The 15157-nt window shown below is 43.5% G+C and overlaps 1 protein-coding gene across 3 annotated transcripts in view; it reads right to left on the reverse strand.

Annotated features, from left to right (window-relative positions):
- The window catches only part of LOC106608047 (kelch-like protein 29), a 418259-nt gene that overhangs the window by 48957 nt on the left and 354145 nt on the right, over nt 1-15157 (reverse strand). For all 3 annotated transcript variants that reach the window (XM_082976980.1, XM_082976981.1, XM_082976982.1), the window contains one exon: nt 14172-14370. In XM_082976980.1, coding sequence (XP_082833106.1) covers nt 14172-14370 — 199 coding nt within the window. The remainder of the gene's footprint in view (nt 1-14171; nt 14371-15157) is intronic.

Consider the following 15157-nt stretch of genomic DNA (forward strand, 5'->3'; position numbering starts at 1 on the left):
TTCTCTGTGCTCTTGTGTAGTTCTCATTTCTGTCTCAGAGGTGCCTCATGTCTCTTCCCCAAAGGGCCAAGGTGGACCAGAGGTCTGAATAAGATGTCACCATTCTAAATGTAGGACTTACATGTGTTTCAGCCTTTATACAGTCTTCTCAATATCTCCACTACTCTGGACCTGCAGGCTACTCTCTCCACTGAGTGCATTTCTACTTTTTGACTATTACTGTTTTAAGATGACCCTCCTCCTGGAGAGCTACTGGGTCTGCAGGCTTTGCTGCAGCCCTGCTCTAACACCTCATAACCAAGGCCCTGATGAGCAGCTGATAAAAAGCCTGCAGACACATTAGCTTTCCAGGTGGAGGGTTGGCCATCCCTGGTTTATATTCATCCTTTAGCTAAATCTCTTTCCAGGTGGAGGGTTGGCCATCCCTAGTTTATATTCATCCTTTAGCTAGATCTCTTTCCAGGTGGAGGGTTGGCCATCCCTGGTTTATACTCACCCTTTAGCTAGATCTCTTTCCAGGTGGAGGGTTGGCCATCCCTAGTTTATATTCATCCTTTAGCTAGATCTCTTTCCAGGTGGAGGGTTGGCCATCCCTGGTTTATACTCACCCTTTAGCTAAATCTCTTTCCAGGTGGAGGGTTGGCCATCCCTAGTTTATATTCATCCTTTAGCTAGATCTCTTTCCAGGTGGAGGGTTGGCCATCCCTAGTTTATATTCATCCTTTAGCTAGATCTCTTTCCAGGTGGAGGGTTGGCCATCCCTGGTTTATACTCACCCTTTAGCTAAATCTCTTTCCAGGTGGAGGGTTGGCCATCCCTGGTTTATATTTAAATCAAATGTTATTGATCACATACACATGGACAGCAGATGTTAACGCGAGTGTAGCGAAATGCTTGTGCTTCTAGTTCCAAAAGTTCAGTAATATCTAACAAGTAATCTAACAATTCCCCAACAACTACCTAATACACACAAATCTAAAGGGGTGAATGAGAATATGTACATAAGTATATGGATGAGCAATGGCCGAGCGGCATAGGCAAGGTGCGATAGATGGTATAAAATACTGTATATACACATGTGATGAGTAATGTAAGACATGTAAACATTATTAAAGTGGCATTATTTAAATTGGCATTGTTTAAAGTGACTTGTGATCCATTTATTAAAGTGTCCAGTGATTGGGCCTCAATGTAGGCAGTAGCCTCTGAGTGAGTGATTGCTGTTTAGCAGTCTGATGGCCTTGAGATAGCTGTTTTTCAGTCTCTCGGTCCCAGATTTGATGTACCTGTACTGACCTCGACCTTCTGGATGATAGTGGTGCGAACAGGCAATGGTTCGGGTGATTGTTGTCCTTGATGATCTTTTTGGCCTTCCTGTGACATCGGGTGCTGTAGGTGTCATGGAGGGCAGGTAGTTTGCCCCCGGTGATGCGTTGTGCAGACTGCACCACCCTCTGGAGAGCCTTGCGGTTGAAGGCAGTGCAGTTGCCGTACCAGAGTGTGTTACAGCCCGACAGGATGCTCTCGATAGTGCATCTGTAAAAGTTTGTCAGGGTTTTGGGTGAGAAGCCACATTTCTTCAGCCTCCTGAGATTGAAGAGGCGCTGTTGTGCGCCTCTTCTCCACTGCTGTGTCACTTATTCAGCCGACAGAAACTTTCAACCGGTTCTCCCCATTAAGCGAGTCGGAGTCAGAGGCCGAGACATCTCTGGTCTCTGTTCCTCCCGTTATGGGGTCTGAGACGCCGAAGCCTCTCACCATTAGCTCTGCTATTTACGATAGCAAATTTCCATTTACCAAAAAGAAAACGACGTTTTCGTCTTTTGAGATTCTAGTCATGAAATCTATGCAGCCTACTCAATCACTTTTTATAGCTACTGTTTACAGGCCTCCTGGGACATATGCAGCGTTTCTCACAGAGTTCACTGAATTCCTATCGGACCTTGTAGTCATCGCAGATAATATTCTAATTTTTGGTGACTTTAATATTCACATGGAAAAGTCCACAAACCCACTCCAAAAGGCTTTCGGAGCCATCATCGACTCAGTGGGTTTTGTCCAACATGTCTCTGGACCTACTCACTGCCACAGTCATACTCTGGACCTAGTTTTGTCCCATGGAATAAATGTTGTGGATCTTATTGTTTTTCCTCATAATCATGGACTATTGGACCACCATTTTATTACGTTTGCAATCGCAACAAAATAATCTGCTCAGACCCCAACCAAGAAGCATTAAAAGTCGTGCTATAAATTCTCAGACAACCCAAAGATTCCTTGATCTCCTTCCAGACTCCCTCTGCCTGCCCAAGTACGTCAGAGGACAAAAATCAGTTAACCACCTAACCGAGGAACTCAATTTAACCTTGCGCAACACCCTAGATGCAGTTGTACCCCTAAAAACAAAAAACATTTGTCATAAGAAACTAGCTCCCTGGTATACAGAAAATACACGAGCGCTGAAGCAAACTTCCAGAAAATTGGAACGGAAATGGTGCCACACCAAACTGGAAGTCTTCCGACTAGCTTGGAAAGACAGTACCGTGCAGTATCGAAGAGCCCTCACTGCTGCTCAATCATCCTATTTTTCCAACTTAATTGAGGAAAATAAGAACAATCCGAAATTTATTTTTGATACTGTTGCAAAGCCAACTAAAAAGCAGCATTCCCCAAGAGAGGATGGCTCTCACCTCAGCAGTAATGAATACATGAACTTCTTTGAGGAAAAGATCATGATCATTAGAAAGCAAATTACGGACTCCTCTTTAAATCTGCGTATTCCTCCAAAGGTCCGTTGTCCTGAGTTTGCACAACCCTGCCAGGACCTTGGATCAAGGGAGACACTAAAGTGTTTTACTACTATATCTCGACACAATGATGAAAATAATCATGGCCACTAAACCTTCAAGCTGCATACTGGACCCTATTCCAACTAAACTACTGAAAGAGCTGCTTTCTGTGCTTGGCCCTTCTATGTTGAACATAATAAACGTCTCTCTATCCAACGGATGTGTACCAAACTCACTAAAAGTGGCAGTAATAAAGCCTCTCTTGAAAAAGCCAAATCTTGACCCAGAAATTATTTAAAAAACTGATCGGCCTATATCGAATCTTCCATTCCTCTCAAAAATTTTAGAAAAAGCTATTGCGCAGCAACTCATAGCCTTCCTGAAGACAAACAATGTATACGAAACGCTTCAGTCTGGTTTTAGACCCCATCATAGCACTGAGACTGCACTTGTGAAGGTGGTAAATGACCTTTTAATGACGTCAGACTGAGGCTCTGCATCTGTCCTCGTGCTCCTAGATCTTAGTGCTGCTTTTGATACCATCGATCACCACATTCTTTTGGAGAGATTGGAAACCCAAATTGGTCTACATGGACAAGTTCTGGCCTGGTTTAGATCTTAACTGTCGGAAAGATTTGTTTGTCTCTGTGAATGGTTTGTCCTCTGACAAATCAACTGTACATTTCGGTATTCCTCAAGGTTCCGTTTTAGGACCACTATTGTTTTCACTATATATTTTACCTCTTGGGGATGTCATTTGAAACATAATGTTAAATTTCACTGCTATGCGGATGACACACAGCTGTACATTTCAATGAAACATGGTGAAGCCCCAAAATTGCCCTCGCTAGAAGCCTGTGTCTCAGACATAAGGAAGTGGATGGCTGCAAACTTTCTACTTTTAAACTCAGACAAAACAGAGATGCTTGTTCTAGGTCCCAAGAAACAAAGAGATCTTCTGTTGAATCTGACAATTAATCTGGATGGTTGTACAGTCGACTAAAATAAAACTGAAGGACCTCGGCGTTACTTTGGACCCTGATCTCTCTTTTGAAGAACATATCAAGACTGTTTCAAGGACAGCTTTTTTCCATCTACGTAACATTGCAAAAATCAGGAACTTTGTCCAAAAATGATGCAGAAAAATTAATCCATGCCTTTGTTACTTCTAGGTTGGACTACTGCAATGCTCTACTTTCCGGCTACCCGGATAAAGCACTAAATATACTTCAGTTAGTGCTAAATACGGCTGCTAGAATCCTGACTAGAACCCCAAAAATTGATCATATTACTCCAGTGCTAGCCTGCCTACACTGGCTTCCTGTTAAGGCAAGGGCTGATTTCAAGGTTTTACTGCTAACCTACAAATCATTAAATGGGCTTGCTCCTACCTATCTTTCCGATTTGGTCCTGCCGTACATACCTACAAGTACACTACGGTCACAAGACGCGGGCCTCCTAATTGTTCCTAGAATTTCTAAGCAAACAGCTGGAGGCAGGGCTTTCTCCTATAGAGCTCCATTTTTATGGAATAGTCTGCCTACCCATGTGAGAGACGAAGACTCAGTCTCAACCTTTAAGTCTTTACTGAAGACACATCTCTTCAGTAGGTCCTATGATTAACCTCTATGGGCTAGGTGGGACGCTAGCGTGCTGTACAGAAACCCAGCCTAAAACCCCAAACAGCAAGCAATGCAGAAGCACGGTGGCTAGAAAAAACTCCCTAGAAAGGCCAAAACCTAGAGAGTAACCAGGCTATGAGGGGTGGCCAGTCTTCTTCTGGCTGTGCCTGGTGGAGATTTTAACCTCTTGGGGCTAGGTGGGACGCTAGCGTGGCACCCGTGGTGCACTCCATCAACAGCAGGTGCATTTCAAGAGCGGCAAATTTGAATCCAAATAAATGTCAAAATTCAAATTTTTCAAACATACAACTATTTTACACCCTTTGAAAGATAAACATCTCCTTAATCTAACCACGTTTTACGATTTCAAAAAGGTTTTACGGCGAAAGCATAAATTTATATGTTAGGACAGTACATTTACAAGAGTTGTGTGTAATGTTTTGTCAATTCGAAGACAGGGTAACCAAAACCATAAAACCAGCTAAAATGATGCACTAACCTTTTACAATCTCCATCAGATGACACTCCTAGGACATTATGTTAGACAATGCATGCATTTTTAGTTCTATCAAGTTCATATTTATATCCAAAAACAGCGTTTTACTATGGCATTGATGTTGAGGAAATCGTTTCCCTCCAATAACCGGCAGTCAAGTCAGCGTCACAAATTAAATAATTAAAATTAGAAAACATTGGTAAAATATTATTGTCATTTATAGAATTATAGATTTACATCTCTTGAACGCAATCAACTTGCCAGATTTAAAAATAACCTTACTGGGAAATCACACTTTGCAATAATCTGAGCACTGCGCCCAGAAAAATACGCGTTGCGATACAGACTAGACGTCATGTTGGGAAGATCTAAAATCGAAAATACTATGTAAATAATCCATTACCTTTGATTCTCTTCATCAGATGTCACTTCCAGGTATCACAGGTCCATAACGAATGTAGTTTTGTTCAAAAAAGCTCATCATTTATGTCCAAAAATCTCCGTCTTGTTAGCACATGATCTAAGCCAGCCGGACTTCTCGTCATGAACGAGGGGAAAAAATATATTTACGTTCGTTCAAACATGTCAAACGTTGTATAGCATAAATCATTAGGGCCTTTTTTAACCAGAACATGAATAATATTCAAGGTGGACGAATGCATACTCTTTTATAACGTATTGGAACGAGGGTACCCAACATGAACTCGCGCGCCAGGTGTCTAATGGGACATCATCGTTCCATGGCTCTTGTTCGGTCAGATCTCCCTCCAGAAGACTCAAAACACTTTGTAAAGGCTGGTGACATCTAGTGGAAGCAATAGGAAGTGCCAAAATATTCCTCAGCCCCTGTGTTTTTCAATGGGATAGGTTTAAAGGTAATACAACACATCAGGTATCCACTTCCTGTCAGAAAATGTCTCAGGGTTTTGCCTGCCAAATGAGTTCTGTTATACTCACAGACACCATTCAAACAGTTTTAGAAACTTTAGAGTGTTTTCTATCCATATATAATAAGTATATGCATATTCTAGTTACTGGGTAGGATTAGTAACCAGATTAAATCGGGTACATTTTTTTTATCCAGATGTGCAAATGCTGCCCCCTAGACCCAACAGGTTAACAGCACATGGCCAAGATGTTCATAAATGACCAGCATGGTCAAATAATAATCATAGTAGCACTTCCTATTGCTTCCACTAGATGTCACCAGCCTTTACAAAGTGTTTTGAGTCTTCTGGAGGGAGATCTGACCGAACAAGAGCCATGGAACGATGATGTCCCATTAGACACCTGGCGCGCCAGTTCATGTTGGGTACCCTCGTTCCAATACGTTATAAAAGAGTATGCATTCGTCCACCTTGAATATTATTCATGTTCTGGTTAAAAAAGGCCCTAATGATTTATGCTATACAACGTTTGACATGTTTGAACGAACGGAAATATATTTTTTCCCCTCGTTCATGACGAGAAGTCCGGCTGGCTTACATCATGTGCTAACGAGACGGAGATTTTTGGACATAAATGATGAGCTTTTTTGAACAAAACTACATTCGTTATGGACCTGTGATACCTGGAAGTGACATCTGATGAAGAGAATCAAAGGTAATGGATTATTTACATAGTATTTTCGATTTTAGATCTCCCCAACATGACATCTAGTCTGTATCGCAACGCGTATTTTTCTGGGCGCAGTGCTCAGATTATTGCAAAGTGTGATTTCCCAGTAAGGTTATTTTTAAATCTGGCAAGTTGATTGAGTTCAAGAGATGTAAATCTATAATTCTTTAAATGACAATAATATTTTACCAATGTTTTCTAATTTTAATTATTTAATTTGTGACGCTGACTTGACTGCCGGTTATTGGAGGGAAACGATTTCCTCAACATCAATGCCATAGTAAAACGCTGTTTTTGGATATAAATATGAACTTGATAGAACTAAAAATGCATGCATTGTCTAACATAATGTCCTAGGAGTGTCATCTGCTGGAGATTGTAAAAGGTTAGTGCATCATTTTAGCTGGTTTTATGGTTTTGGTGACCCTGTCTTTGACTTGACAAAACATTACACACAACTCTTGTAAATGTACTGTCCTAACATACTCTAAATTTATGCTTTCGCCGTAAAACCTTTTTGAAATCGTAAAACGTGGTTAGATTAAGGAGATGTTTATCTTTCAAATGGTGTAAAATAGTTGTATTTTTGAAAAATTTGAATTTTGACATTTATTTGGATTCAAATTTGCCGCTCTTGAAATGCACCTGCTGTTGATGGAGTGCACCACGGGTGGCACGCTAGCGTCCCACCTAGCCCCAAGAGGTTAAAAGGAACCACCAGCTTTCATATGTTCTCATGTTCTGAGCAAGGCACTTAAAGGTTAGCTTTCTTACATGGCACATATTGCACTTTTACTTTCTTCTCCAACACTTTGTTTTTGCATTATTTAAACCAAATTGAACATGTTTCATTATTAATTGGAGGCCAAATTGATTTTATGTATATATTATATTAAGTTAAAATAAGTGTTCATTCAGTATTGTCATTATTACAAATAAATAAATTAAATAAAAAATATACTGCTCAACAAAATGAAGGGAACACTTAAACAACACATCCTAGATCTGAATGAAAGAAATTATCTTATTAAATACTTTTTTCTTCACATAGTTGAATGTGCTGACAACAAAATCACACAAAAATAATCAATGGAAATCCAATTTATCAACCCATGGAGGTCTGGATTTGGAGTCGCACTCAAAATTAAAGTGGAAAACCACACTACAGGCTGATCCAACTTTGATGTAATGTCCTTAAAACAAGTCAAAATGAGGCTCAGTAGTGTGTGTGGCCTCCATGTGCCTGTATGACCTGCCTACAATGCCTGGGCATGCTCCTGATGAGGTGGCAGATGGTCTCCTGAGGGATCTCCTCCCAGACCTGGACTAAAGCATCCACCAACTCCTGGACAGTCTGTGGTGCAATGTGGCGTTGGTGGATGGAGCGAGACATGATGTCCCAGATGTGCTCAATTGGATTCAGGTCTGGGGAACAGGCGGGCCAGTCCATAGCATCAATGCCTTCCTCTTGCAGGAACTGCTGACACACTCCAGCCAAATGAGGTCTAGCATTAGGAGGAACCCAGGGCCAACCGCACCAGCATATGGTCTCACAAGGGGTCTGAGGATCTCACCTCGGTACTTAATGGAAGTCAGGCTACCTCTGGCGAGCACATGGAGGGCTGTGCGGCCCCCCCAAAGAAATGCCACCCCACACCATGACTAACCCACCGCCAAACCGGTCATGCTGGAGGATGTTGCAGGCAGCAGAACGTTCTCCACGGCGTCTCCAGACTCTGTCACGTCTGTCACATGTGCTCAGTGTGAACCTGCTTTCATCTGTGAAGAGCACAGGGCGCCAGTGGCGAATTTGCCACTCTTGGTGTTCTCTGGCAAATGCCAAACGTCCTGCACGGTGTTGGGCTGTAAGCACAACCCCCACCTGTGGACGTCGGGCCCTCATACCACCCTCATGGAGTCTGTTTCTGACCGTTTGAGCAGACACATGCACATTTGTGGCCTGCTGGAGATCATTTTGCAGGGCTCTGGCAGTGCTCCTCCTGCTCCTCCTTGCACAAAGGCGGAGGTAGCAGTCCTACTGCTGGGTTGTTGCCCTCCTACGGCCTCCTCCACGTCTCCTGATGTACTGGCCTGTCTCCTGGTAGCGCCTCCATGCTCTGGACACTACGCTGACAGACAGAGCAAACCTTCTTGTCACAGCTCGCATTGATATGCCATCCGGGATGAGCTGCACTACCTGAGCCACTTGTGTGGGTTGTAGACTCCGTCTCATGCTACCACTAGAGTGAAAGCACCGCCAGCATTCAAAAGTGACCAAAACATCAGCCAGGAAGCATAGGAACTGAGAAGTGGTCTGTGGTCCCCACCTGCAGAACCACTTCTTTATTGGGGGTGTTTTGCTAATTGCCTATAATTTCCACCTGTTGTCTATTCCATTTGCACAACAGCATGTGAAATTTATTGTCAATCAGTGTTGCTTCCTAAGTGGACAGTTTGATTTCACAGAAGTGTGACTTGGAGTTACATTGTGTTGTTTAAGTGTTCCCTTTATTTTTTTGAGCAGTATATATATATATATATATATATATATAAAATCTTAAAAAATAAATAAAATGTTTAAAAAAAAAAAATCAGCTGATTAACCAGCATCGGCTTTTTTTTGGCCCTCCAATAATCGGTATCGCGTTGAAAAATCATAATCGGTCGACCTCTAGATAGGGCAGTGTGATGACGATCGCGTCGTGTGTGGACCTGTTGGGGCTGTATGCAAACTGAAGTGGGTCTAGGGTGGCCGGTAAAGTGGCGGTGATATGATCCTTGACTAGCCTCTCAAAGCACTTCATGATGACAGAAGTCAGTGCTACGGGGCAGCAGTTATTTAGTTCCGTTATCTTTGCCTTCTTGGGTACAGGAACAGTGGTAGCCATCTTGAAGCATGTGGGGACAACAGCCTGGGATAGGGAGCGATTAAATATGTCCGTACACACACCAGCCAGCTGAATCTTTTTCCAGGTGGAGGGTTGGCCATCCCTGGTTTATTTTCACCCTTTAACTAAATCTCTTTCCAGGTGGAGGGTTGGCCATCCCTGGTTTATACTCACCCTTTAGCTACATTTCCAATTGAGTGTGTTGGTGCATTTGAAGATGTTGACTATTTGACTACTGATTCATCAGGCTCACCTGGAGGTCTACTACAGTTCAAAGCAGCCGCTGGCCTCTCCAACCAAACACACCATAAGGCTTCAAACCCATGACTGGATCTACAGGAGTCTAAACTGTGAAAGAAGTCTGTGCTTGACCACTTCAGGCCTGCTGCTATGCAGTTTGTGGGCTCTCTCGCTGGTGCTGTGTCTGTTTCATCATTTCTTATGTAGATGCTGGGCTTGCGGCAGGTGAACTTGATCAGTGCAAATGGTCACAGAGGTAAGATTTTATTTCAGACCTCCCTCCTGCTCTAACCTGTATATATGTCTGCTTGTGGTAGAGCATCACTGTGGCGTGTGTAGATAATGTGCATATAGCTTGGCCCAAGCACTATGGTGTGTAGTGTTTGTCATTACAGCTCATTTGTGTTAGTACACTTGGCTGAGCTAAGTTAACCGTTTGGCTATAGCCTTTCCTTACTGGGGATACATTGAACATTGCTGTGAGGAAGGGGCCTGACGTGTGTGTTTTTGTCATGCAATCCACCCAATGCACTTTCAGCACAGCACTAGCTTCTGATGTAATTCACAATGTAATCCCTCAGTTCCACAGAATACCTAATGAAAGACAACACGCATATACGGTCTCCAATTAGCAGCGGCGAGTCACCTGAATGATGTGTGAGTGGGTCATTATGAGAGTCAACACTGTACTAAACATTCCCATAAGCACGCAGAGGCGGCTTAGGTAGGCCATCTTATACAGCAGAGTTTATATCAAGATTCTTTAGCAGGTGTATCAGACAGTTACGTGACCTGATGTGGTCCAGAGAGGAACAAGAGGAGGAGATGGAAGGGGTTGAAGAATTGGTTGAAGAGGAAGAGGTAGAGGAAAATTAAGGGGAAAAAAGATCAGGAGGTGACGTAAAAGAGGGGAAGTAGAGGGGGAGGAGGAAAGGGGGATGAGAGACAGCTGGCAGGGAGATAGGTCTACGGACAGACACACACAGATTGAGTGCGCACACCAAGAAGGGTTTCATAGATGACATCACGCCGTTTCTCTTTCTTTTCTGGCTTGAGACTTATCTTCCCAGCTCAGGTGGTGCTCTGTCTATACGTGCTCACATTTACCAGCTCAGGTGGTGCTCTGTCTATACGTGCTCACATTTACCAGCTCAGGTGGTGCTCTGTCTATACGTGCTCACATTTACCAGCTCAGGTGGTGCTCTGTCTATACGTGCTCACATTTACCAGCTCAGGTGGTGCTCGGTCTATACGTGCTCACATTTACCAGCTCAGGTGGTGCTCGGTCTATACGTGCTCACATTTACCAGCTCAGGTGGTGCTCTGTCTATACGTGCTCACATTTACCAGCTCAGGTGGTGCTCGGTCTATACGTGCTCAGGTGGTGCTCGGTCTATACGTGCTCAGGTGGTGCTCGGTCTATACGTGCTCACATTTACCAGCTCAGCCGTGGTGCTCTGTCTATACGTGCTCACATTTACCAGCTCAGGTGGTGCTCGGTCTATACGTGCTCACATTTACCAGCTCAGGTGGTGCTCTGTCTATACGTGCTCACATTTACCAGCTCAGGTGGTGCTCGGTCTATACGTGCTCACATTTACCAGCTCAGGTGGTGCTCGGTCTATACGTGCTCACATTTACCAGCTCAGGTGGTGCTCTGTCTATACGTGCTCACATTTACACCAGCCTGTGCATAAGCTCCGACACCACTTTCCCTCAATTCTTATATAAAAAAATAATTCCTTCTCCCCCTCCATATCTTTCCCATTCACCATCTCTTCCTCCTGTTCACCATCAGCAGTAAGAGATCTTTATCTAGAGCAGGTTTTCTAAACTCAGTCCTGCGGCCCCTCCCTGGGTGCATGTTTTGGATTTTGCATAGCTGATTCAAATAATCAAAGCTTGATGGTGAGTTGGTTATTTGAATCAGCTATACAAAAACCAAAATGTACTCCTCACCATTAGGAGTAAGTGACCTTTATCTCGAGGGCAGCCTCTCCCAGCCTCCCTGTCCATCTGACCGGGCCCTGCTGTGCATCTCAGACCCAGTCAGACAGATGACCAGATGGCCAGTCAAACACCATACTCAATCACACACTAACCAGGGGCCAAGCCTGACCAGAACCCTACGTTCTGGGCTGTGCTCCCGAATGGCAACCCATTCCTTATATAGTGCACTACTTTCACCAGGGCACGTATGGACAAGGGAACCATTTGGGAGGCATTCTTGGAGACAGTTCTGACCTCAGATGAGGGGGAGTTTTTTTTTTTTACAAAGTCAGACGAATACTACTTTTCATTGGCTAGTAGTTAACACCACTCTGCAATTAAACACAAACCATTAAACTTCCACCATTTACTTTCCATTTACCGATGAGTGTGCACACCTTGAGCAGAATGGAGAAGGCAGGCTTGTAAACTGTCCACACCACAAAGTGACATTTGTTTAGCAATTACCTTAACTCCACCAAGCAGAAAATGTGTTATTCCTTGTGTCGGTGTTAAGCTCTAATAAGTTTCACGCAGGCCACACACACACACACACACACACACACACACACACACACACACACACACACACACACACACACACACACACACACACACACACAGTAATTAGACAGCTCTTCATTGAGGGACCAGAGAGAGACGTGGCAGAACGGCAGGAAAATCTAACGACCAAAAGCAATTTACTTTTCGTCCATCCAGGGCTACTTATTGCCATAAATATCTGATTTAATGATGTAAACAAATTGAATGGGACTGCCTGAATGGTTGGAAGTGAAGTGAATAGTTGGCTGGCTGGAATAAGAGAAATGTCTGGACAGCAGTTGGTGTTTAGAATGCCCTAATAGATGTTTATGTGGTGGGCCTACTGTAAAAGCACCCCGAGTTCCTCAGCCCAGAAACACTTATGGTAAGCCATCCAAAGATGTCATAGTAACACGGTCTGTGCTTGGCTCACACACAACCCAAACTCTTTGATTGGTTTTGGGAAACCAATACATGCATATTTTTTATGCGAACAAAGAATTTCATTTGTGTAAAATGTCCTTAATTTCAGTTTATCTTTATTGCTCCTTCTACATTGCATGTCCTGGCATGCATGTGACAGCTTGTGTGTGTGTGTGTGTGTGTGTGTGTGTGTGTGTGTGTGTGCGCGCGAGCGAGCGAGCGAGAGAGAGTCGCATGTAATCGAGTCCGATTTACATGTTGCTAATGGTTGCCGTTCATAGACGGACTTATACATAGCAGGACATGAATGCTTCGTCAACCTGATAGATGGTGAGAGACAGTACAACCATCAGTGCATATTCACAAGCATTCTCTTGTCAGAGGAGGCTGGTTTAATGTTAATGTTTTTGTATACCAAATAGGGCTGGGAGGAAAACCTTATTTTAGCTAATGCTAATCGCTAGTGAACTAGCAAAATGTAAATCAGTCAGAGCAAACGTAGCCAGCTAATACTGCCTAATACCAGTGCTGGTGTAGGCCTACATTAGCATGTTATTCATGCAACGGTACCTTCTAAAATCAGAGGGGACTAGAATATGCATGAATATGTTAGCTAGAGAGCTAAATAGCTGGCTATATGAGAAAACATCTCATGTAAAATCCCCTTGGAAAAAATGACAAACACTTTGGTTCCTGACCAGTCACAATGATTCCTCCCTGGCTTATTAATTTGTCATCATGTCAAACATATTCAAGCTGTCCAATATATTCAAACTATTGAACTACAATAATCATTCTATTTCAATAATTGCAACACCAATACACTAGGCCTAGAATGTTCGCCCATATCTATTGTGCAGCCTTACGTGGCAGTTTGGACATTGCAACAAAAGTGCAGGAAACGCATAAATATATGAAAATGCTTAAAATGATTTTGGATTGAAGTTAGATTGAACAACAAAACAATTCGAATAGAGAAAGCCCATTGAAATCCTTTACCATATATGTGATGCCAAGCTTAAAGTCCTGAAGTACGAAGATTTATAGTAAAAACACATTTAGAACTTTCGTAATTAAAAATCAAAATTCCATAAAAAATGTGAAAAATATTGCGATATGATATTTTAGCCATATCGCCCAGCCCTAATACCAAATATTGTTGTGGGGGGAGGCCAGAGGGAAAAGCTCATTTTGGAAGTGGACTGCTCTTTTGACTCCTACATAGAGCAGGCCTTTTCTGACAAGTTTCTGAAATACCAGCCCTTCGTGTCATGCCTGAACAGCATTGGTTATCAGTGCAAACTTTTGATTGCTGATATTTGGAAGTCTCGGCCATCTACATACTGACAGTACGTGGCCTTCAGACTGCAGACCTGCAGAGGACAAATGCAAAGCAGCTAGCAAGGTACTGCTCCGTGTCAGCTGTCAAACGGCTGTATGGACAAGGTGCTTTCTGTAACCATATATCCATAACCTATGAAATATTAGAATCTTTCGACTGCAATGCGATTTGTGGATTCAAATAAAGTATTTAAAGTGTGTGTGTGTGTTTGTGTACACCTACCTGCAGATAGCCGTGGTCGTGTCCTAGGAGTCTGCATCTCCTGTCTGGCGTGAGGTAACATGTGATACCTCTTGGCCTCGTTGACCAGGTCTCGACACGCCTCCGACGTCTTTATTAAGTCCTCGTTATCCACAACGTTCAGCAGGTAAGACGGGTGGATGAAGGGAAGACGCACCACCGCTAACAACTCTGATACATGCTGCAGGAGAGAGAGAAGAGATGGGTGAGGTGCGGGGAGATAAAGGGGTGAGGGATGGGAGAGGGGAAGGAGAGAGTCAATTGATTATTTAGAGAAGGGAGAAAATATTCTACAGCAGTGAAGCGATAAAACTCCTGGAAGCCTCAAGAAACTGTTAGATTAGCAACGAAAAAACAAACCCAAATATGAGAGACTGTGCTACAAACCACGGACTACTTTCATGGCCGTCTCCGGCAACACCACAATGGCAAATATGAACACACAAGACTCATTATAAACCACTGGTATTTAATGTGCAAAGAAAGAAAATTAGTCTGGGTAACAAGGCTGTAGCCCATGTAGTTTCTATATAACATGTTTTTAGCTGAGTACAGTGCTTGAGTGCAGAGTGATGTGTGTGTGTGTGTGTGTGTGACAGAGGTGTATTCAATCATCTAAGTGACTCAGAGTGCAGCAAAGTGGCTATGGAACAGCTGTGAACAATAGTCTGTGTGTGTGTGTGTGTGTGTGTGTGTGTGTGTGTGTGTGTGTGTGTGTGTGTGTGTGTGAGATGTGACCCCTGTGAACGACGCATGCATGAACGTGATCACTAATGACAGGCAGCAGAGAACGGTACACCTACACACCTGAGAAGAGAATTTCTCCGCTGTCACTCCCCCCCGGACCTCTGCTGTCACTCCCCCCCCGGATCCCTCCGCTGTCACTCCCCCCCCCCCGGATCCCTCCGCTGTCACTCCCCCCCCCGATCCCTCCGCTGTCACTCCCCCCCCCGATCCCTCCGCTGTCA

This window comes from Salmo salar, chromosome 06 (genome assembly GCF_965601325.2).
Source record: "Salmo salar chromosome 06, fSalSal1, whole genome shotgun sequence".
Lineage (NCBI taxonomy): Eukaryota > Metazoa > Chordata > Actinopteri > Salmoniformes > Salmonidae > Salmo > Salmo salar.